We start from the raw sequence: 24,816 nt of genomic DNA on the forward strand, positions 1-24,816 counted from the left end.
CATAAGATCTCTCTCTCTCTCTCTCTCTCTCTGCGCGACTCTGGCCCTGCATGCACCCTGACCCCCCCCCTCCTTCTCCTCATATGAGCAAGTCATAAACCCTCTTCTTTCGCAAAGCCCTGTCCTTGAGAGTCACGGCCGCGCCTGACCAGCACCTCCTTCCCTTCCATGAATGCCCCTCTATTGACGAGCCCTCCCTCCGCGCTCGATTGTCCACGCAGGCATGAATACCACTCCTTTGATGACCCCTTCCCCCGAGTTCGGCTGACCACACATGTCCGAGGCCATCGCCTAAGCCAGGAGATACCATTTACTGCCCTTATTGTATGCCTAGCCACCCCACCCCCTGGGCCATGATCAGGCGCACACATCCTACGACACACTCAGTTGCACGACCGCCCTTCCCTCTTATCAGCAGGTCAAGGGTCCCCATTGTGAACGTATGTGGAGTAGGATCATCACGAGGATTATAGGAATGTTTTCCTTTTGCGACACACTGACCTGATTGTATCATCAAATGTTCTGCAAATGTATAAAAACCAGAGTCTCACGCTCACTTGTTAGAGCACCTCCCGAAAGACACTGTGTTTCGTGTCCGAAATGACTGGCTCTCCTCATGAGAAATAAACTCTGTTCTTGATTCCTGCTCCCAGCGCCCGTCTCTTTATTTGGTAAATTATTCGGAATGGAAACTAAGAGGCGGTTTGCGCCAGCAGCCTGGGCATTGGTAGAATTATGGGCTCACTTTCAACAATTGGCGTCCCAACGCGGGGTCCATCAGTGACATAGGGTTCGGTAAGAGAGATCCAGACGAAGAAGTGAACGTCTAAAATGATCGGAGTATACCTGCCTTGAGAGGGCCCTAGCCCGGCTGCCGATCGACAGAACTTCACCAATTCTGAACGGACCTCTCTTGAGTGACCTATGGTCCTGACTGGAATCCCACAGGAATGCTACATGGAGTAAGAGAACGATCGGGCGCTGGAGGAGGGAGTCGAAGAACTGTCCGTATGGTCCGGTCCGGGTAAGATTAAGTAGGGTGTTTTTACGCCTGATTGGTAGGGTGGCTCTGTCCACCTGATTGATTGATTGTTTGTATTGAAAACCGGTATTTGTATACTGGCATTGTTGGTATTGGTTATTGATTGATTGTTTGTATTGAAAACCAGTATTTGTATACTGGCATTATTGGTATTGGTTCATTTAGCTTTGAGGGCTACTTGACATATTGGTTCTCTTTTGAGAACGAGACATTCTCTGTTTGCAAACAGCGGCGAATAGGAACGTCGTCCCTCTTTGCAGATAGAGAAGGGTAGGTAATGCAGACTTTTGTCCCCGGTGTAATCCGTCATGCCTACTTTTCTCCCCACTGATTGTTTGAAGTCGATTAATAATCGATTGTTGCTCTTTGAGATCTTCCCTGTCCACAAACAGAGACGAATAGGAATATTCTGTTCCCTTTATGGATAGCGAAGGGCAGGTAATGCAGACATTTGTCCCCGTTGTAATCCGTCATGCCTGTTTTTCTCCCCACTGATTGGTTGGTTGCCTGGACATTGTTGTTCCAGGAATTGTTTCGTTTGAGGTATTTTCTATTTGCAAACAACGTGAAATAGAAACACTCTGTCTAGTCTTTGCAAGTAGAAAAGGGTAGGTTATGCCCCTTTGTGAATTCGTCAGTCCTACCCACTCCCCACTGGTTGGTGATTGTGGGGTAGCTCGCATGGTCCGCCCAGGAGACTACTCTTATGGAGGACATATGCTCTCTACTCATGGGCCATTTAATAGAAATAGACCGACTGGTCCGTCCAGGAGGCTACCCTAGTAAGTGGAAGTACATCGCTCGGTCTGTCCAGGATGATACCCTAATGAAGGAATATATGTTCCCCTTTTGATCGATAATCTCGTTCCACCCCGGACCATTTATTGGAGGGGACTCGTCTGGTCCGTCCAGACGTACCCCCCTAGTGAAAAGGACACATAAAAATATGAAGTGATCACCGTTCCCTACTAACAGAAAGCTTTAGCTCGAAACACGCTAAGGAAGAGAAAGAAAAATAAAAAGAAATCAGGCTAAGTCAGTAACCCCCTGATGAGCTTTTGACTTCACCAAAAATAAGAAACATTAGAAGTAGTTCGTAATAAGAAATGTAAAAAGGCGAAAAGATTCGATATCAGAACATAGCCACGAGGTAGCTAGGCTTCACTGCCTGTTCCTGTTCCCAACATGTCTGCCTCATTGCCCGCCCCGCCCAAATAACGGTCACATGAAATAGAAACAACTCAATAGGTACCTACCCCCATTCCGGAAGCTCCCGAAGTGCAACAGGTCCGCGGTTACGCCCATCCGGAAGGCGAGGCCTGGAGACACGAGGGACTCGCCTGGCCACGGTCAGGAGGAGATGACGTTGGGCAGGCGGTCCAAAGGATGACAAGGACCTCTCCGTCTTCTCCCTTCTGCCGCCCTGCAGGCCGCGGGGAGAGAGGGGGCTGTCTTGCCTCGGCCACCGACCACCCCTCTCTCTCACCCGATCCGGCTTTTGCCAAAGGCCAACGCCAAGGCGAGAACGGCGGCGAATCAAGTAGTCCCGCCACATTTCAAATTCGCCGCATGCCATCGCCTGCTGGTCCAGAGCCGAAGCCAAGGCAAGAACGGCGGCAAATCAAGTAGTCCCGCCAGATGCCAAATTCGCCGCCTGCCGCCGCCTTCATAGGTACAGGCGGTCCTGCCACATTTCGGGCTCCCTGGAGGATCAGATAGTCCCGCCACATGTCAAAAAGGGAGGGGGGGGGGCTGTCTTGCCTCAGCCGCCGACCACCCCCCCCCCCCATCATCAATGGCTGGCACGGCCAATGTCGAAAACGATGGAGCCGGGGAACGGGGCGGGGTCGCTGGAAGGGGGAGGTGCCGCGAACGACCCTCCCCCACCTCCCTCCAGGTGGAGGCTTCCAGCGACACCCCAACACTCTTCGCTTAAAGAGGGTCAACATCAAAAAGAGGTCTTCTGCCCAGGACGGGCACACGCTCCATATCGCCTCTCCTCGACCTTGAAGATTCTATAAGAGCCGGGGGGCCCCCGACCCTCTGCATGGGTGCCCCCGCCCCCTTCACTGGGAACCACGACATCGGTGCTACTCCTGCCGGCACCAGACTCGGATCGGAAATGGCTAAGATGCCGCCACGGCACAGGCTTGTTCAGTTCCGGAGGAACACCAGAATGACCCGGTAGGAAAATTGTTGCCGCCCTTCCCACTCTTTGACTCATGGTCCATATTTGTTAGATTGTTAACCACATTGCACGAGACTTTCTGAACTGCCAATGGAAAGTTCTGGGCCAACCTTGCGAGACTAGAGACACTCTGACTGTGCTGGAACTTGCCTGACCCCACCCAAAATGGCGCCGACACAAAATGAGACGTTTTTAATGAACTTTGTTGCACCCTGATTGCGCAAGCTTTTTGCCCCGAGATATATATAACGTTTGGATAATGAAAGTAGATATGACGGATATTGAGTATGTGCTTGGACAATGAATTGACTTAAGGGGGGGTACTGATTATGAGTTGGAAAATGAATTGGTGTAATTTAAGGTAATGAATGAACATTGGATGATGTATTTATGAATGTATTAAAGATGAATTACTGACATACATCCTGCTTGCTCTGTAGGGGAGTTTAATATGATTTTATTGCACTGCCGCACTTTATGCAATGAACTGCCACCAGCTTCGTTCCTCCCATGTACAGTTCCAATCTGCTCCGTGGCTAGCCCACTGAGTTGTAGGCCTGTATTTATGTGTCAACCCTCCTTATTAAAGGTATTTTGGAAACGAAAGCATAGTTGTAGCGGATTGCATTAATGAGTTTTGAATGTATTACTACTATGAGCAACGAGAAAGTATGATGAAGGCTAAAGGTTAAAAAGGACCCGATATTTAGCAGCCACACTATGTGTGACAGGCAGCCGGAAAGGTGCTTTAGAAGCCCTAAAACGACACCACAGAAATGCCACCTGACCGCCACCCTTGTACCCGATCAAAAGGGGTTACGACCAAGTAGCTCATGTCGCACAGATCGTCAATGATTATCTGTCTGACCTTTCTGGTCCATCTGGGCTTAAAACGCCGTGATGGTAGAGAAATGCACTACGTGAAAATAGGTCGAGTATGTGGTAGGTAAAGCGTTTCCGGATTACTGCACGTTGATGAGGTTTTGAATGTTGCCCCCCCACCCTCTTCTTTTTCCTCCCTTCTGCAGGTCACGTCGGAACACTGGCTGATGTATGGATGGACGACGACCGAACCGCCGATGAGAGGGGGAAAAGGGGAATATGAGCATGGTCCTTAGGACAAATAAAAGTTTAAAAAAAAAAAAAAAAAGACGTAGACTTAAACATGACTGTTCCTCCTTAGAACATAGCAACGGGAGGATGGACTGACATAGAGACTGGACAAGTACTGAATGACAAAAACAAAATTGACTAGAAACGATGCGTTAAATGAAATGACTGGACGTTTTGACTAGGTAGGGAAAGGACAAAGAAAAATTGTACGGGTAAGGGTTGCCACGGCACCACCCGCCTAGGAAGCCAGAAATGTTGCCGATGTTCAAAATGCACTGCCCCCTTTCTCACACTCTTACAGATATAGCCAAGCTGTCCGACTGTTTTCCCGATCAATACTTGCCGTTGCCTCAGCCTGGAGAACTTCCCACCAAAGGAGGGAACAGAAAAATGGTTTAAGATCCAACCATGGGTAACTTGCACGACCAGGTTAATTTCCGATCAACTAAACGGAGGTGTGAGTATTGGTAATTGGGAACGCTCGCAGGCGTGACAAACGAGAAGGAAAAGGGGGGAAGGGCAGAAAGAGCTAAGCACGTAGATAAATAGGATAGTAAAGATACGTAGGATATATATAAAAACAGATGTTGTAGACTAACAATTGTTTTCTGTCTTGTTGTGAATGTCTTGTATATGTGTAATACATGTGCCGTCTTCCCTGTCCGAGTTTGTGTGTGTGTAACGTACGAATATATGTCTCCCCTCTGTCTATATCTGCATGTTACCCGACCTTTGCTGTTCTGTGTTGTGAGCGCACTAAATGACCTATTTTCGTACACGTCTCTCTCTCTCTCCACCCTTTTTTTTTTTTTTTTCTCTCTCTCTACATGTCATACGTGTACCGAATGGCTCGTTTAGATTGCGGACGACTCTCACTCTCTAGGAGAGTCTCTCTATTTTCTCTCCCTCTTTTTGGTAAAATGTGTGCCCCACCGGCACCAGTCTGATTTGATACATATTGAACACGAAGGTGTTCAGCGAAATTGACCGAAACTAAAATGACTGTATCTCGCCATGTTACTGCCTCTCCTTTCTGCAAAATGAATGAACTTGAATTGGCTGAGAAGGAAAGGACAGGTAAGACGGCTAAGGTCCCCCAATTTGGCCTTTTATAGGGGAACTATATGTCAATGGCATCCTAATTTTTATTGTTAGAGACAAGCGCCAAGGTCCAGATTGACCCCCAATGCCCAGATTGCCCCACCCCTTTGCACCCAAGCACGAATGCCCGAAGCATCCCCGCCCCACTTGATCGACCCCAGCTATTGTCCCCGATATATATATGATGACCATGAGTAACTGCCGCCCCTCGAGAAAAACATGTTTGACTCTGTCTTTCAATGATTGCACCCCCGCTTGTTTTAAAGAGTTAGCCAGCTCTAAAGGGAAATGTAAGACTGTTAAGGCTCGAATTGGAAGGACGAGTCTCTCCTGAATGTTGTCAATCTTGGGGTTTTTGTTGAAATACGCAGGTGATAAGAGTCCGACCTCTGTCCATATATGTCATGAACGAACGCCGATTAGACTTGGTGCGAACGCAGTAGAAATACCCACCTACTTACTTCATGGTAATAGACTTCTGACTATGACCAATGAGCATAACGCCAGGTGCTAGGATTGCGAGTGGAATTCATATGTAAAAATCTCTTCTCCTGCCAGTTCTCTAAAACTTGTTTTTACCCATTTTAAAGATACTCAATCACCGAAGGAGAAGGGCCGGATGTGACGCACAGCGTGGCTGCAGATCATGAGACACATGCGACCTCAACCAAAGGTGGAGCCGCAGGACAACAAGAAACGGGACGAGGCAGCACTCTCAAAGGCGGTAAAAGAAAGAATGAAGGGCTGTCCTGAAGCTCTCTGTCCGCCAACCCACGTGTGCCTGGAGCCTCCGTCCCTCTTTTCAAGACCCGATTGATGGGCCTGCTTGCTTGTTACCCATTGCTCCCTTGGTCCCTTTGGTGTGTCCCGGGAAAATCTGCCCCCACTCCGCCCTCTCACTCCCATCGACTAACGAAACAGCACACCCTCTTTTCCATGCGACTCTCTGCTGAAAGGAAGAACAGCATCTAGATGGAAATGGGGTTACACCACGGAAATATAGGTGCCAAGCTTAAGGCGCCACTCAAAGGATTGGTTAGGGAACAGGACTGTGGTCTAACAGCAGAGGACTGACCGCACCCTGCAACGCGCAAGGATAGAACAGAGCTGGACCTATAGCTCCACCGCGGGTGCTCAACAGCGCCAACGAAGGACACGGACTAGAGCCTACCAGTGATGGCTCACTGATAAAAGACACTGTGACGAAGAGATCTTGCGTATTGAACTGAATTCCTCCCTTGACTACTTGGTCAAAATGTTCATTGGTCACATTTTTAAGTCAGAAGCATTTATGCTATGTAATGATTTGAAATGATAGGAACTCGACAAATGCCATCCCCTATGTGCTGCGTTCTGCCAAATACATCAACTGTCCATGATTGTATGACATATGTTAGTATTGACAAATGCAAATTCTTCGATCGCACCTGTTTATACGTACCTTCATCGACTGTAAAAATGAACTTTGCTATGTAAAAAGGGGCGACTGTAGAAAATAAGAAGTATTGATGTACATAGGCAACGTTCATTTCCCTTTTCCCACTCCCCTCCCTGCACGCACCATGAATATTGTAAAGCATTGACTGCATCCCTCAGCCCGCAAAGGCCTGTACCCATGTGTACATGATAGCCATTTTAGGCACCTTGGCCTTTTGCCCACTCATTAGAATCACTGGCTTCCCTCCTGCGCGCATTTGAACCCCCCCCCCCCATTTCCCTCTTGAAGAGGCACCCTTCGCCTCAGCTGACATAGCCCCCCAGTTGTATCTGACTGCCCCTGTTCTCTCATATACAGGTCATAAGATCTCTCTCTCTCTCTCTCTCTCTCTGCGCGACTCTGGCCCTGCATGCACCCTGACCCCCCCCCCTCCTTCTCCTCATATGAGCAAGTCATAAACCCTCTTCTTTCGCAAAGCCCTGTCCTTGAGAGTCACGGCCGCGCCTGACCAGCACCTCCTTCCCTTCCATGAATGCCCCTCTATTGACGAGCCCTCCCTCCGCGCTCGATTGTCCACGCAGGCATGAATACCACTCCTTTGATGACCCCTTCCCCCGAGTTCGGCTGACCACACATGTCCGAGGCCATCGCCTAAGCCAGGAGATACCATTTACTGCCCTTATTGTATGCCTAGCCACCCCACCCCCTGGGCCATGATCAGGTGCACACATCCTACGACACACTCAGTTGCACGACCGCCCTTCCCTCTTATCAGCAGGTCAAGGGTCCCCATTGTGAACGTATGTGGAGTAGGATCATCACGAGGATTATAGGAATGTTTTCCTTTTGCGACACACTGACCTGATTGTATCATCAAATGTTCTGCAAATGTATAAAAACCAGAGTCTCACGCTCACTTGTTAGAGCACCTCCCGAAAGACACTGTGTTTCGTGTCCGAAATGACTGGCTCTCCTCATGAGAAATAAACTCTGTTCTTGATTCCTGCTCCCAGCGCCCGTCTCTTTATTTGGTAAATTATTCGGAATGGAAACTAAGAGGCGGTTTGCGCCAGCAGCCTGGGCATTGGTAGAATTATGGGCTCACTTTCAACAGCTGGTGTCCAAGTGTCTTTGACCTCAGAGCACTAACAGAACAGACAATACTATATTCAGCGTGACATATAGACCTTGAAAAAAGGCAGATGTGCATATTTTTCTTCGAGGTCCACTGTGGCAACACACCTCTCAAGAAAGGCATTCTTTAAATAAAAGTGCTGCTAGCTTACTTGTATGAAATGCTAAAATATGAATAACAGAAGAATGATTCAGGTCAGGGATATGCAGCAATTTACAAAACATAAATCATGCTAGGGGTGCGCACAGCCTGTAGTAAGGCACCAAAATCAGAGGCATAAGCATAATATTGTCCTAGCTGTACTTCACAGATTCTCACGGCTTTCTTATATCTATGCCTTGGTAAAATCTTTCCCTTGAAAGGGACAATATTTCCATGCATAGTCACATGTGCTACTCTGGATTTAAAATGGATGTATTATTTCTCGTGAGATAACCTTAATACTGTTGTGATAGTGATGTTAACATTTATGTCAAAACTGGAAGAGTGCTAGAAATGATTATTTTGTTTTAAAAAAGCAACCCACTTGTGATGACATAAATATTAACATTTAAATACTTAACCCCCCTCGCAGCCAACTTTGTGAAAAAAGTGTAGTAGTCATACTGTTTGTGAGAATTAGAGATAGGTTGTAGAGAAAGAAATTGTGTACTTCAAAATTCTCCTTCATTATTGTTTCAGATAAGTTTAAAATCATGATTAGTTTATTAGATGCCACTTTACAATATTCTATTAGAGGCACACAGTAGGCAGGTCAAAAGTTTAACACATTGGGGGGTGTGGCTTCCGCGCAAAGCAGGATGGTGGTGAGTTGATGAGCTCAGTTGCAACAAGGAGCTATTCTTCAATATTTAGCCATGTGACAGCTACTCGTGGTGTCCTCCGGTGACTGTCTGTGTCCCCTTATCATCGTTGCAACATTTCAAGCCAATGGGAACTACAGGAGGAACGTTTCATGTGTTCCAGTCAAACGCAAGCGGGCGCTATTTTGCCAGAAAGCCACCTGTCTGCTGCCTTTCTTTGCTGCGTCTACCTCCACAGTGTAAATTTGGCACAATGGGGCTTATTACGATGTCGTTCAGAACTGCCTCTGACCGACACAGTCTTGGTCTCCACACTGACCCCTAATTACGATGCAACCAAAAACTGTTCGGTCGGATACTCCCATTTCTGTATAGGAGCATGTGTTACTGCAGTGAACCAGCAGTAATACAGGCTCCCATAAAAAAATAGGGGTGTGTGTAAAATCCTGCACCCTGTGGCAGGCATCTCATGGTGCCTACCACACAGTGCATGGATTTACAGGGGGGCACCCTAGATACCCCCTCAGCCACCAACCGTAGGCCGTGGAGGCAAGACCCCCAAAAGTTGCTTTCCAACAGCCTTTCCATTTCAGACCAGGGAGGACCTGGCCTGGCAGTTCAGGCTGGACTGTTCCCATTAGGCTCAGGGTCAAGACTGATTTGCACATGGCTGGGTCCAAACTGGAATGGCATGGTGAGCAAAAAAGACAATGGATTTAGGCCCAGATCTCTTTACTGGGTTGAATGTATGATATTGTTCTGCATTCTGTCTATCAATTGTTTTTTATGCATTTATTAATATTCATTGAGTGCATTGTCTTTGTCATCCTCAACCTCAACACACTAGTCCGTGAGGTATCATAATGATATTCCTGGCGATCATCAACGTGATGCGTGTTCTGAAAGCTGGTAAAACTTTGCCTTGTATGCCTTGTATGCCACAATATCTTAATTTTTCAAGACCTTTCTAATGCCACCAATAGAAGAATATCATTTCTTGCACTTCACCCTCAAATGAAACAGCAGAATATTCGTAATTGAATTCTACATCCATGTCTTTGTTAAATTACTCATGAAGGCATTTCACGTTCTTTTGATGATCCAGTTAAAATGAAATCGTTTATTGAGAACATTTCAAATCGTAATATGGATACTAACATTCAACGCTCTTAAGAATTTTATTATGAACATGTTTTCCTTAACATATTATTCTGTATCTTTCAAAGTATATGGTTATGTTTCATATATTTTTTTCCTTTATCTCCCTGCTGTTCAGTGCTGACATCTCATGCTCATTCTCCATTCTCTTTGCTTCAGATTTGGATTTTGTCCTTGATCTGTCTCTTCACTCTTTTCTCTTTATCCTATTTCATCTCTCTTATTCTCTTTCTTGTAACTGTGTGTCTTTTTTGTTTTATATTGTTATCTTGTCTACATTTCTCCTTTGTTATGTTAATGTTAATAATTGGTGGGTTCAATTCACAAAAATAAACAAAGACGAAAGTCTAACTTTACGACTTTCGGTATTCATAAACGTAATTTGAGAGTAGTGAAGTTAGACTTTTATCTCAGTTTTACTTAAGTTTTGTTCTCAGTTAAACTTAAGGCAAAATCTTACGTCAAACTGACACACAATTCTAACTTTATTACATGAAATGCCCTTTGTGATTACCAATAGTCATGAAGTTAGACTTTCATCTCACTTCTTTGTGATTTGGACCCGGTGTCTTTTTTGTTTCCCTTTACATTTTTGGTGCAGCTTGTCATCCTTATTCCTGTTTTCCTACACTAATATGTTTAAGGTTTAAGGTTGTATCGTGGAACATTCATGGTCTGGGTCATCCCATCAAAACAGGCAAAAGGTACTTTCTCACATGTCAAAATGTAATTCCCATGTTATTTTTTTACAGGAAACTCATTGTAATGATGCAGAATCACTTAAACTAAAATGGCAATGGGGAGACCAAGTAGTTTTTTCTCCAGCCATTAATCGTTAAGGTGGTGGTGCTATCCTTTTTCAGACATTGCTAAAAGCGCAGATTATATATACTTAGTGTGATAATGATGGGCGATGGGTACTGGTAGATGCTATAAGTCCTAATACACAGATTTCTTTCTATAATATTTAGGGCCCTGTGAAACCATATCTTGACTTTAAGCATACTATTAAAATAAAATTGACCTCCATTCATAACCCCAATAGAATTGTAGCAGGTGACTTTAATCAATGGTTAGACCTTTTTTCTGACAGGAAATCTAAATGTAAATGTATTCCTGATAAGTCCAATAAAACATTCCTATCGGCCATGGTCACTCATTCATTATTTGATGTTTGGAAAACCTGTAATCATGATATTTTCAAATGTACATTTTTCTCTAATGCTCATCATACTATGTCTTCAATTAGTTATATTTTAGTTTCAAAACATTTACTTCCTCCTTTTCAATCATCATAAATTGGCTCCATCTTTATTTGAGCCTCTTTGATTTATGCCTCAAGAACTCTAAACCGGGTTAATTGAAATGTAATATCTTTCTTTTATCTGATACCAGTTTTATTACAAAAGAAACTGCTTTTATCAATGAGTTTTTTTTAATTAACCACTCTATTGATAGTTCCAATTAAAATAGCTGGGATGCTTTTAAATCCTCTTTCCAGGCCTTTACTATTTCATATACAGCTAAGAGGAAAAATACAGTTAATTCTCAATATCTTACTCTACTACAACAAATTAAAAAACTTGAACACTCCTGCTGCACCTCAAAATCCCATTATGTCTGTTTTACATGAAATCAATGCAGCCAAGTCTACCCTCAAGAAACTTGCCACCACTGATGCTAGCAATATCCTACTTAAGGTTAACATTATGGAGCATATTATCAAGGGATTTATCTCTGCTTTTTTGGCTTTAAAAGACAAGAAAGCGGAGATAAAATTATCTCCCTATCATCAACAGGGTGCTAACATGCAAATTCGCATGTAAGCACCCTTTTTCTCTACGATTCCGCTTGCATCTCTAATGAGATGCAAAGGAGGTGTTTCAGAGAAAAATAATAGGAGAAATGTTGTTAAGCGGCATTTCTCCTATTATCAAGGATATCGCTCACCCTGTTAGTGATAGAAAAAGCAGTGGTAACCGCGGTTAGCGCTGCTTTTTTTACACCTGGTATTTTACTGACTTAGCCATGATATCCTATGGAAGGTGGATATCATGGCTAAGTTTGTGAGCCCCTATCATCAAGCTAACGCCAAACTTCGAGAGATTATCATTGGTTTTCCTGCGATAATCTCTCATTTGGCAGTTAGCGTGAGGATTTTTATCACTTTGAGATAAACGTTGCTAATAGCAAGTTATCTCAGCGATAATTTCCGGTGATGCTTAGTAAAAAAAAATCGTTGCAAAGCTAGTTAGCGATAAATATCGTTAATCGTTGGTAATATGCCCCTATGTCTTCCAAGAGTACTACAAATCATATTATACAGAAGACACCATTCCCTCAAAACATAATAGAGACACTTTTTTACTGCTCTTCTGCATCTTCCTTCCATCCCTGACAAAATGAAATAATTAGAAGCAGATTTAACTCTTCAAGAGATTCTTGATGCCCTTGGGATGAGTATTGTTACTCATGTGCTTTACACATTATCCATGTTATCTTTCAAAATACCCAAATATTACTTTTCCAGATTACCTCTATCTGTACCAAATTTCAATGGAGTAATAAACACTCCAGTATTGCCCTATATAAAGTTAAACGTCCAAAGAATGAAGGTGGTTTTCATTTTCTGGATTTCAAGTTATATCACTCTGCTTTTTTAATCCGTCAATTTTAAGTTTTAAATAATGATTTTTAAAACTCTCCAAGACCAACATGGATTGAATTTGAATGATTAACGATGTGGTTTACAAGTCTAATTGTACTTTCAATTCCAATATCCCAATTTTATATATTTGAAATATTCCAAACATTAGTAAGTACCATTTTTACAAAGGATTTTGATTTTCATCAATGTTTTCTACCTTCCTCCATTTGATATAATAAGTGTATTTAATTTTGTTGTAAGTCACTCTATTTCAAACATTTGAAAGAAAAGGGTATTATGTTTATACATCAGTTGGTAAGTCATAACTTTGTTATACCCTTTCCCCAATTGCAAACAGAGTACAATTTTCCAAACTAATTTTTACAGGAATATGATTTAATATTGTCTGTTCTTCATTCCATTTTATTAAATAAAAATGTTCCTTACGATCCATCTCATCTCCCACCATTGACAACCTTGCAGAGTATTGTTCACGATTCCATTCCCAAAGCTGCTCAAATATATGAAGTCTTATTATCTCCTATTACTGTACGGTTCAAAAGTTCTATTGAATTACTGTGGGAAACTAACCTGTCTGTTTCTTTTCCTTATTTACAATAGACCAGTTATTGCTCCTGAATATATTTCTAAATTTCATATAACTTTGCTCTGCTGGTCTTGCTCTAAATCCACAGGTACTTTAACAAATGTACTTAATTATTGCTCACCTATGTTTAAATTTTGGAAAATGATTTGGTCTAAATGTTTGAAAGTTTTCAAATATATTATTCAATTATCAATTCAGAATGTTTTCTTAAGTTTTCTGGCTCCCGACTTTGATTATATGTCTCCTAAACCTTTGTTGTCCATTCTTTTTATTGCACTTGCTTTCGAGGTTATATTCGCATGTTGGAAAGATACTTCTAAATTGTCTATTTCAACATGGTGAAATCATATTTGCTATGAGCATAGAATAGCAAATGTTTCTTCATTATCCTTACACCAAAAGATAAAATCAGGTCTAAATTCTTTACCATTTACTACAGTTATCTTCCCACTCACCTAACTCTTATTTCTCATATTTCTATTTTCCCTATCCTATTTCTCCCTATTTTTTCTTTTTTCTTTGCTTTGTCTGTTTTCTCACTTTTTCATTTCACTAATCTCTTTTTTATCTTCTCATTCTCTATCATTTCCGTTTTTAATATAAAATGTTATGAAAATGTGATTCTTATATGCTCTTTTTTCATGTTTTATTATCATTAACAATCATATTAATATGTAAGTTGTTTTAGTACTGTTCTAGTATTGTTTTCTTCATTGTTATTCCTCTGAATATCGTCAAGCAAAAAAATATTGTAAAAAAATTATTACTACATTGAAAATGATCATTTCTTACTAAATCAGGGTATTTGTCTTGCCAAAAAAGTGATGCTCTGCACAAGTAATTGATATTTGTCAAATGTATAATGCTGCCTATTACATATTTGGTGTCCAAATTATTCCCATTAAACTTATACAAGTAGAAAACCTCACAAAGCAAACTTTAGCAAAGAGAAACTATATTTAAGAAATTAAACTTTTCAGTATCCCAAAGGAATGGTTTTAGTTTAAACAGTCATATACCAAATATTTTCATCAATAAAATATGTGTGGCTAGTGTTAATTCATCCATAGGAATATCAGCAATTTTGATGAAAACTTAACAGCACATTCATAAAATAAATGTGATCAGTGCTCATTTGTGGAGCAGTTTATGTTCTAATTTCAAATTGACCACATGTGAAATTGAAATCAAATACCGTACATGAATATTCAATTTTTGTTAACAAGTATGGCCGTTTGCACCTAATATTCAAGTCAGAGTGTGATTGATTTCTCTTAGAAATCTGCCCTTAAATGTTATAATGGCAGATGGTCCTGGCAGTGATCTTGTTTGAGGGCTCTGGAAAGGACAAGAAGAAATTGGAGAAAAGTAGCATATGGCTCACATGAAAACGTTTGCACAAACATTGGAGTAATTTCTTTTAAAAGGGAGAAATTTAAGAGAAGTGCTCTCATCAATGTGAAAAGGAATATAAAAAGTGAAAAAGTGGACTTATTTATGGCTTTTTTTCTTCAGTCTTCTTTATCCTTTGTTTCGTAGTTTGTTTTTTCATGTTGAGTTGCCACTTTTGGGTGAGACAATGTGGAGAGAAAGAGTTTTTCATTTGTTTTTCCTCTCTCAAACAATGGTTCACTTGTCAATAGCAGCAGTGCACACCCCCAACTGGCCAGGCGCTGAACACACACCAGCTTCTGAAAATCCCACCAAGGTGGAAAGGTACTTCTGAAAGCCTACACCGGTAGATCCATTGACCCCTTTTTACAGACAGCGAGGCAGGATGCCAATTAGTAGTGGAAGCTTGAATGTGTTTGGTACATTTCTGGAATACTGCAAAATGTGGACTTACTGAAAGCAATTTCCAATTTCATACAGACATCAGACCTTATAAAACCTTAACATCACTAGGTGAGATGAACCACTCAAAGCAGAAATATATATTTCTCTTTTGAAAGAACTGGAATTCTTACTACAACAGACAACTAGTTTCAAATAAATGATTTCAAAGCGTGGAACATGATTTCTAATCTTACTGGAGATGATTAAACGAGATCTCACAAAGGAAGTTTGGAAACTCTTTGCTTGGGTGTGGACATTAATTGGCTTCCTAATGGGAACAAACGTGCTTAAAAATACAGTTAGAGGTTTCATATCAAGACTAAATTGCCAAGCTTGAAATACCATCAATTAAGCCACCAAGGAAACTTCAGAAGGCACAATTAAAAATAACGAATTTAGGACAATAGACAAGACAAATGCATTTGTTCTAATTTGAAATAAGTATGTTGCTTACCTTTTCTCTCCTTTGTACCATTCAAATTGTGGTGCAGGAACTGCTGCTGTTTCACATCGTATCAAACCACTGCGTCCAAGGGCCACTCCCGACGGCCGAATTTCCAATATTGTGGGGGCAACTGTAGAATAAAAATGTGGTTTTACTAAAAGCAATTCAATCAGCTTTTGTGCAGGCATTTTGTACAAGCAGTGACTATAGGCATACTAACCACTAAAGACTTGTAGTTGTGAGAGTGTAACAAAAGATTAGACCCTAAACGTGTAAAGCATGGACAGGGCTTAATTGAGACACTGCTTAATCAATGAGCACCTGGTCATCTGCCTGAGCATACACATCACCATGGATGTATGACGTTACAACGCATGCTTTTACCACGCATGCCTTTAAAACGCGGTTTTTACAACGCATGCCTTTACAACACATAGTGCTTTGGGGCGCTGGATAGTGAATAGTTTAATTTACTATTCCAACTCCATTCCCCGTGGATAGTAGGGAAGGTGTTGGATAGTAAATTAAACCTATTCCCTATCCTAGAGCGCCCCCCAGCGCAATGCATTGTAATGGTTTGCGTTGTAAAAGTTGCGTCGCAAAGGCACTGCGTGGTAAAAGTTGCGTTGTAAAGGATGTTTCCCCATCACCATCATTCCCTCATTACGTGGCATAGTTGTGATGCAGTCCCAACACTTGCTTTTTTATTTAGCTGCTAAGACCAACATTCTGTTGTGCATAATATTTGAAATTAATAGGTGCACCTATTTCCACGTTTGCGGATATTCATGAAATGCAGTAGTAGTGGTGCTATGCAAAATGATGGTGTCCCCCCTGCAAAATGTGGTGTGGGGCCCCTGAGATTAGCATATATTACGGCTATATTGTTTGAAACTGGGTCTCTAGTTGGCAGAGGTATACACCCTGTACAATTAGGGACCACAATCCTAGTTAGGGTAAGTCCAACCCAACCTAAATTTTCTTGCGCTCACCCTCTGGTAGCTTGGCACAGATGAGGCCTGCTTAACTTAGAAGGCAATGTGTAAAGTATTTTTGCAATACTCATACAGTAACACAGTGAAAACACCCCAAAAATACTGCACAACAGTTTAGACAATTATAAATAAAACAAGACCCAAATGACTAAAATCCAATGTGTAGAAGTTGAAATACTGGATTTTAAAGAAATAAAGGCAGAAAAGCGCTAAAAGCAAGTAGCTCTAAGGTTACTTTAGGTCATGCTGGACCAAAGCAAAGTCAAAGTTCGGGCAGATCACGATGGAGCGCTGGCCCGCTACAGGACCCATGCAGGCCCCGGTGAACAAATTATCTTTCCTGGTCTCAAGCAGCAAGATGCATCAATCTTCTCCATGCATTGAAGGCGATACAACATCAGTTCTGAAGATGGGTGGGAGAGTTGAGAGTCGATGCGTCTGCATCTGCCATGCAGCTGAGGGGATGCGTCGATCTCACTAAGCGGCGGGGTTGACGATATGTGGTCCTTCTCTGGAGGCAAAGTGCTGGTTCTGAACCGATGCACCGATTTTACTCCCACAACAGGGTAATGTGCCTGTTCTGCTACAAGCAGACAGGAGATGTCTTAAAGTCTGTGGTGCAAGTATCTGGGCCACTTCCAGTGATACAGACACATGAGTAGGTGTATAGACTTTGATAAACCTGAATCTCAAGCATTAGGAGGCAAGACAACAAGCCCATGGAGATCACTTGGTAGAAGGCAACGTCCAGCTCTCCTTCAGCAGAGTCAAGAAGCAGGAGGCAGCAGGGCAACAACTAGGCATTCCAGATCAGCTGTCCAATTGAATCCACAGCAGTTCTTCTGACAAAGGTTCAGGTGTAGGTCCAGAAGTGTCTGATTTACTTGAGTCTAAGGGCCATATGTATCAAGCCTTTTGCGATCTGTTAAGGCCGAAATTCGCATAATTTCGGCCTTAGCGAATCGCAAACGGCCTTTTTACCGATTTGGAAATGTAAGAAACATTAGCAAAATAAGGAATTGCAAAAAAATGTGATTCCTTATTTTGCTTAAGCATTTAAGGAATCGCAATTTTCCGATTCCTTAAATGCTATGTATGAAACTTTTTAGACTTGCGATTTCAGGTTTAGAAATCACAAATTGCCACCAACTTGTAGTTGGTGGTAATTTGCGATTTCTTGTAAATATGCACAATTATGCATTTGTGAGGGTGGCATATGACGCACATACATGCCCATTGGGCATGTATGTGCGCCATATGCACACACATGTAATTTACAGGGGTGCAGCAGGGTGTCCTTGAGACACCCCTGCACCCTTGCAATAATTCTCAAATTGCGATTAGCAAATTGCAAATTCGCAATTTGAGAATTATTTCGCAATCATTCCTATGGGCCTCCTGGCCCATAGGAATGCATTGGAAATTATTCCTTAATTGCGAATTCGCAAAATGCGAATTCGCAATTAGGGAAGATTAAGGAATCGCTAAAAAAAGCGATTTTCTTCATGCATACCATTTTGCGATTCCTAAACAGCCATTCCTTAAAAATCGCTATTTAGGAATCACAAAATGGAACTATGATACATATGGCCCTTAGACCCAGCACTTTATTATTTAAATGAATGGCTTTGTGGGGGTTAATCAGTCCTTTGTGTGGGGTCAGGACGCTACCTTTTGAAGTGTATTTGCGAGCCCCTTCCTACCCAGGAAGGACTATCAGAATTCAGATGTATGTAGGTGGTGTACTCAGCCACACCTAACCTTCCTGTGTTTGTGCCTGTGTGGCTTGAAAATAAATTTACCTTGAAAAAAAGAAAAATACAAGAGGTGTTTGGCAAAACAGAAATGGTTGGTTAAATAAACACTTCGGCTGGGAGTACAGCTCACAGAAATGGGTCTGAAAAGTATCTTAAAGGACAATAAATCCAAGCGACTTTTATACAGTCTGGGGTGCCATAAAAGTACATCCTGTGATCCTTGTTCAATTAAAAAATGGGGTTCTTGTCTGTGGAGTCGTAAATAAAAGATCCCTGATAGAAAATGCAGTTGGGCCTCTACATTGTGTGGACATAATGTGGGCCAATGAGTTTATGTTCACATGTCCGGCATGAGGGGAACCTTTTCCAAACTCCATGTGGCATCTGGCTTAGTGATGTTTTGGGAATGCATGCACCCCTCTGGCCATGTGTACTTTATGGGGCCAATTTCCCTGGACCATTGTGGTGTCACTGCACTTATCTGGGGGCTGGAATTGAGATTCTTGTACACATGTTTGTCTGCCAGCTATGTGCCACCCCATCCGTGGCTTGTCAATCAGTTACCACGTGCCTAGGTTGCAGAGCGTGTCAAAACACGCATTTCTGAGTCAGATGGAGAGTTCATGACGGGTGAATTTGATAATAGAGATGCAGTTTCTTTTGTGGATGTGACTGTACCATTATAAGCATTGGCATAGTTTTTATCAATATCAACACCTGTCTGGAAGAATGCCCAAGCATAACTGATACCCAGCCCCGAAGTATATTGGAGACAAGTTTCAAGGTGCACAGAGAGGTAAGATCAGAGAAATTGCCACTGTCTTAAAGTGGCATTTCTAAAATAGTAATGTTAAATCTGACTTTACCTATAAAGAGGATGTATACTTACCATTCCAAAGATATGAAACATGATGCAGCTACTCCCTTATAACCTTTGCTAAGGAAAAGAGCTAGAGAAACTGAGGAGGAAAAATTCCCCTGCGTTGTTTGCTGTCTGGGGTTGGCCTGCAATGGCTACTTTCTGCCAAGGAAAGAGAAAATGACTTTGCTATTTTCTGGATCCCCTGGTTCAGGAAGATTTCCAAGTGCTTGAAGAAGAGCTTGGCTCCTGTTCTGAAGTCTCAGGGACACACAGACTTCATTCTTAGCTCCCCAAAATTTCCTTGCTGAGAGTTCTGACCTGCCAAGAGGTACATGTAGCTGTCCTGGGCGTCAGGTGGTTGTTCTGGCTGTTGGGAGCTAAAAAAGCAATGCAACAATGAGAAGCGTGATGCATCCATGCCTTTTTCTGGTGCATTTCCGAGGAAACCCAAGCAGCATGTGCCTGTGGGTCGAGAAATCACCGCAGGATTCATTGAGTGCATTGGTCTCCATAGTCCGAGATAACTGCTCCGATTCCGACACAAGCCCTTCTGTGTGGCTGCAGGAAACAACGCATCGTTCCGGATTGTTGCATCGCAGGGAGACACCAGGTCTGTCGCATCCTTGAGGGGCACAGTAAGAAATAGATGCATAAGCTCCCCACGCAGTTAGAAATCGACGCATCATCTCCTCTCCGGTAAGGAACCGATGCATCACCTCCCCTGCACAACAGTAAGGAACCAATTCATCACCTCCCCCAGAGCAAGAAACCCGTGAATCACCTTCCCGGAGTGTAAGGAACCAACACATCTCCTTCCCTGCGGCTCTTTTTGTTTGTGTGCATGATGCATCCAAGGTACTTTGTGGGAAAAGTGTTGCATCTACAAATTGCTTTGAACTGAACTGTTTCTACCATTTGAGAATCATATTTGTAGTACTGTATTGCGGGTTTTGTGAGTTTGGTCTTGTTTTATTTAGATAAAGATTACTTTTTCCCCCTAAACTGGTTTGCTGTCCATTTGCAGTGTTTTCAATGTTTTACTGTATGTATTTACAAATGCTTTACACACTCCTCTGAGATAAGCCTGTCTGCTCGTGCCAAGCTACAAGGGGGTGAACAGGGGTTATTGTAGAAGTGTATCACCATTACCCTGACTAGAAGCAAGGGTCCCTATTTGGAAAACGTACCTACCTCTGCCAACTAGAGACCCCATTTCTAACAATATGTCATGGTATTATTGTTTAGGAATTGCAGAATCATTGTTTCTCTCAAGCTGAATCCAGTCAATTACTGTCCATTTCAGTTTGGCATGAAATGTTTTGTCACCCTTTTCTTAGCCATTTACAGGTTGGACTTTGAATTGAGTAGAGTGGTAATCCAAGATGGAATTCCACTCCTTCTGATTATAACTGGCCTGATGTCCTCCACCCAGATTTATCAGTTGGAAAATCTGGTCAATAAAATCCCATGTGAATTGGACAAAGGCACAAATGCTGGTTCTAAACTCTGCAGCCCAGACCAGTAAGCCACAACTCATCTTTCCCTGGCCAGCAGAGGTTACATTTCACACTGGACTAACTCATATCCTTAAACCAGTCCTAACTAATGCACTTCAAGAAGCATAAACAATTTGGATTGATCTGCCCATGATCATTTTTCCAGAAATTTTGTGCTTCATTCAGGCATGGTTTTGTAGATGTTTTAAGCTGTGCGTCCTGTTTTAATTGGGGGGGGGGGGAGAAGGATTATTCTCCTGACTACCCTTTAAAAAAAGCTGTGCTTGTTTGCTTTGTTATTAGTGATAGAAGCATGAGCTCAAATGTTTACCTATTTATTGACAAAGACAAGCAAATATCTGCAAATGTCCCATGGTCTTATCTTGGGTGAAACTGTCAGAAAACCCTCCCAGAGTTGATTGACAGCCATAATGAATATATCCATTAGTAAAATGTCATTCTCGTTGTGAAATGGTGGATGTATAATTGTTTGAAACAACTTTATTAACATTCCCATACTAATGAGCAGCAAGAATTATTTCTCTCAATCTTTCTCTGAGATCATCAAAGATGTTTGAAGTTTGAAGTTTGAAGTTTTTTATTAATTTAGCACAGTTACTTAAAACCATTGCTATAAAAAGACAACATTAGCACATTTATAAAATCAGCATTATCACTTTTGTCATGTTAAAAGACAGAGCTGATAGACGGCTCTCAGGGCTTAGTGTCCATTATGCTTATAAAAACACAGTCTTGTAGTTTCCGATGTAAACATTTTGCTGCGCTAGACCAGAAAAAGAGATGATTAAAACAAAGGATACTATACCATGGGAGATAAAAAGTCTGTAATTAGTTTTTTAGAGGGAAGCGGTAGGAGAGCAGGGACCGAAGAAGGTGACAGAAGATTGTCCAAGAGTCTCACAAATTTTCCAGACCTTGCAAGCACTTGAGTGTCAGTATACGCAAAACAGAGGGCCGAAGCCTCCCAGCATGTCCTGAAGCCCCATCTTAAGTACAAAGGTGTTAAGAGAGACTTCCTTGGGGCAGCTAAGGCCGGGCAACAACACAAAAGATGCAGCCATGATTCGGAGTGGTATTTGCACAATCTGCAGGCCCCCCCCCCCTCACTTGTTCGGGCCCATCTGTTGAAAGCCGTCGAACGCAGGCCAAAAAGACGCATGAACATTATATTCTTCCGTGCCACTGCGTTTAAATTTTCCTGGAAGTAAGCTTGCGGTTTCCCGGGAAGATACAAAGAGTTCAAGGGGAGCAAAATGGTAGATGTTTTTACGGAGTGCAGATCCATACGATGGGAGATTAATTTAACCTGCCTGTTGATGGCATTTTTCCAGGCTGAGTATGGAATAGTGTCTGAAAAAAGAGATGTGTTGTCCATCTCTAGCAATCTGAATGTTCCAAGGGTTGCCAGGACTGGAAAAAGTTTCTTTTATCTGGGATTTTAAAGTGTTGTCGCCTGCTTTTAGTTTCCTTATAAAATATTTCAGGGTATCGGCCTTGCAATAAATTGATTGTCTTTGTAGGCCCAGCTCCAAACGTAGTCTTGCCCGCTGAATAAAACTTGGAAGATGGAAGATTTTTTATAGGTGGAGATTTGGGCGAGATCAAGGCTAGCAGAGCATGCGCCGGGAAAGGCCTGATGCCCGTAGGTTAAGGCAGGAAGAAGAGTGGCTTTGATCACCTTCAGGATGGCTTCTGCGGAGGGGCTGCTCAGGGACAGGTTCAACTGGGTCAGGGAGTATGTGATGGCTCCTGCTCTCTTTTGCAAGGCAACTAGGTGAGCTGCAGGTCTGGACATAGCGTTTAACCAAACTCCCAGATAATTATATTTTGTGGTTGTATTGATCCTGGCAGGCCCATTGTTCCACCTTAAACTTTTCTTGTTCTTACATCTGCCATGTATCAGTACCTTGGTCTTTGCCTGATTGATTTTCAGGGCGTTAGCGATGTTGTACATATAAAGCGTACTTAAAGCACATTGGAGGCCCGATTTTGCTTGGTCCATTATTACAATATCATACGCATATTGTAACATATGCAAAGACTTTTTGGCAGGGTCCAATTTTGGGGGGAGAAGATTGCTATTCTCTAAGAATGTTCCGAGATCGGCTGTATAAAGATTGAACAAGAGAGGGGCAAGAACGCAGCCTTCCTTTAGTCCATCTTCAACAGGATTTCTTGAAGAGACTGTCTTTGGGCTGGTTTTGATTTTCACCCATGTGTTCTTGTGCAGGGAGATGAGTGCTCCTAGAAGGCTCTGCGGGATCCCCCATTTAATCACAGATATTTTTATCTAAACAAAGGGGCATATTCTCAAAGACTTATCGCCAAGTTATCAGCAATTTATCCCAGCCAAAGTGGTGATAAACTTAGCGCCCCATTCACAATCTGGTGCTAACATCCAATATTACCAGTTCCCCTGCAATAGAAGCCGCAAAATACATTGCCACAGATGACCCCACCAACTAACGCTAATGATAAGCAGAGTAGGCGCTCCGTGCAAATGCCACAACAACACCACGTCACAATATTCTCAACCACCAGCCATATCTGCAATAAGATCACAAAACAGGCGATAAGGCGTGTTAGCAACAGGGATTTAACAACTGCTTTTACCTGATCTAAAGTCAGACAGCAACCTGCACCATAAAAGGGAGCCAAGCCCAGAGCCACAGCTGAAGAACAACAGATGTCATGGAGCAAATGATCATGCAGCTCAGACACCCAAGAGGGCCACAACACCCACCGCCACCTCCCCCAGGAATCCCCCCACCCCCCGGGCCATACATCGGGCACCCACCACCCCTGGGACCAAGATAATGCACATCAACTTCACAAATTTATGTACAAAATCATTCGCCTGATGTTGCACAATTACAACAATTAACATTCATTTGTGGTCAGAAAAAGGAGAATCATTCATTCACCAATAAAATAACACAATCAAATTTGACTCTAAACAACTATTTGGAAGAGTCATAGTGGGTCATCCCTGTACAATCTATAGGTCACAGCCTGCTAGACAAAATTCAAGATACGAAGGTGTGTCATGCACTCATCAAAGGACAGGGAGAGAGAGAGGCAGGGGGAGAGAGAGAGAGAAAGAGGGAGAGGGAGAGAGGGGGAGAGAGAGTGAGAGAGAGGGGGAGAGAGAAAGAGCGGGAGAGAGAGAGAGGCAGAGAGAGGGAAAGAGAGAGAGGGAGAGAGAAAGAGAGAGAAAGAGAGAGATTGTACAAGGAGTGCAAGGCCAATCGGGCTCTTGCCTCATACATGCCAACTGTTGCATGTGTATCACTATTGGTGCACCATAAGTCTAAGGCCTGGCATCAATTGCAGCACAGAGGCCACAACACATTTAAAAAATGCAAGCAGTAGTCAGACTAACATTAGGTATGAAAGCTCCTTTGTCTCTATACATAAGGCTGAAGGACATCTAAACCTCTGACCTTGGTCTTGAATGCGGCTAGCAACCCCTGAGAGAGACACCATACCAGATTTTGACGACTCCCACACCACGAACTGCGCTAATGAAAGACCAATGTGTCCACACCCCACACATAGTTGTCTCTGCTTGAGGTACTCCTGCATGGGATGCCCTTGACATAAGTAAAAAATAACCCATACGTCCAATTGTTGCACACACATACGATTAATTGCTCCAAGCTGTGGCATATCATCCACATAACTGCAGCCGGTCTGAGGATTGCCGGTTCTATGAGACCAACAAACGCAATGGCAGGCCATCCCGGGCACATGCACAAACACTGTGACGTGGAACTGTACCGTGCATGAATGCTGCATCTGTTGGGATTACTGCCACTGGCAGTGTTACGCATCAGTTACCATCTGAGTTTCCGTCTTACATACATCACCTGTGTCCATGCCTGGTTCCACTGTCAATCATGCACATTCGAGTGGCCCATGGATGTCTGCCTATCCAACACAACGGTAGCTGTACTGGATTATGACTTGTCTGTTGGAGATTGGTGAAACTGCGTGGACGGAGCACAGTTCCAGACCAGTTTAAGATTGGCTCTCCTTCATGTTTGTTGAACTCAACAACGATGTACTCATGGAACTGATTGCCCATGAAGCTGCGCTCGCATTCATGGACGAGTAACTAAGTTAGTGCAGACACAACTGATTGTCACCCAGAGCACAGGTCCCAACACCTT

At 42.8% G+C, this 24,816-nt stretch overlaps 1 protein-coding gene across 1 annotated transcript in view; it reads right to left on the reverse strand.

Annotated features, from left to right (window-relative positions):
- The window catches only part of NEGR1 (neuronal growth regulator 1), a 1,973,203-nt gene that overhangs the window by 501,814 nt on the left and 1,446,573 nt on the right, over positions 1–24,816 (reverse strand). The window contains exon 5 of the mRNA XM_086953859.1: positions 15,523–15,643. Within this exon, the coding sequence (XP_086809985.1) occupies positions 15,523–15,643 (121 nt within the window). The remainder of the gene's footprint in view (positions 1–15,522; positions 15,644–24,816) is intronic.

This window comes from Lissotriton vulgaris, chromosome 1_1, assembly GCF_964263255.1.
Source record: "Lissotriton vulgaris chromosome 1_1, aLisVul1.2, whole genome shotgun sequence".
Lineage (NCBI taxonomy): Eukaryota > Metazoa > Chordata > Amphibia > Caudata > Salamandridae > Lissotriton > Lissotriton vulgaris.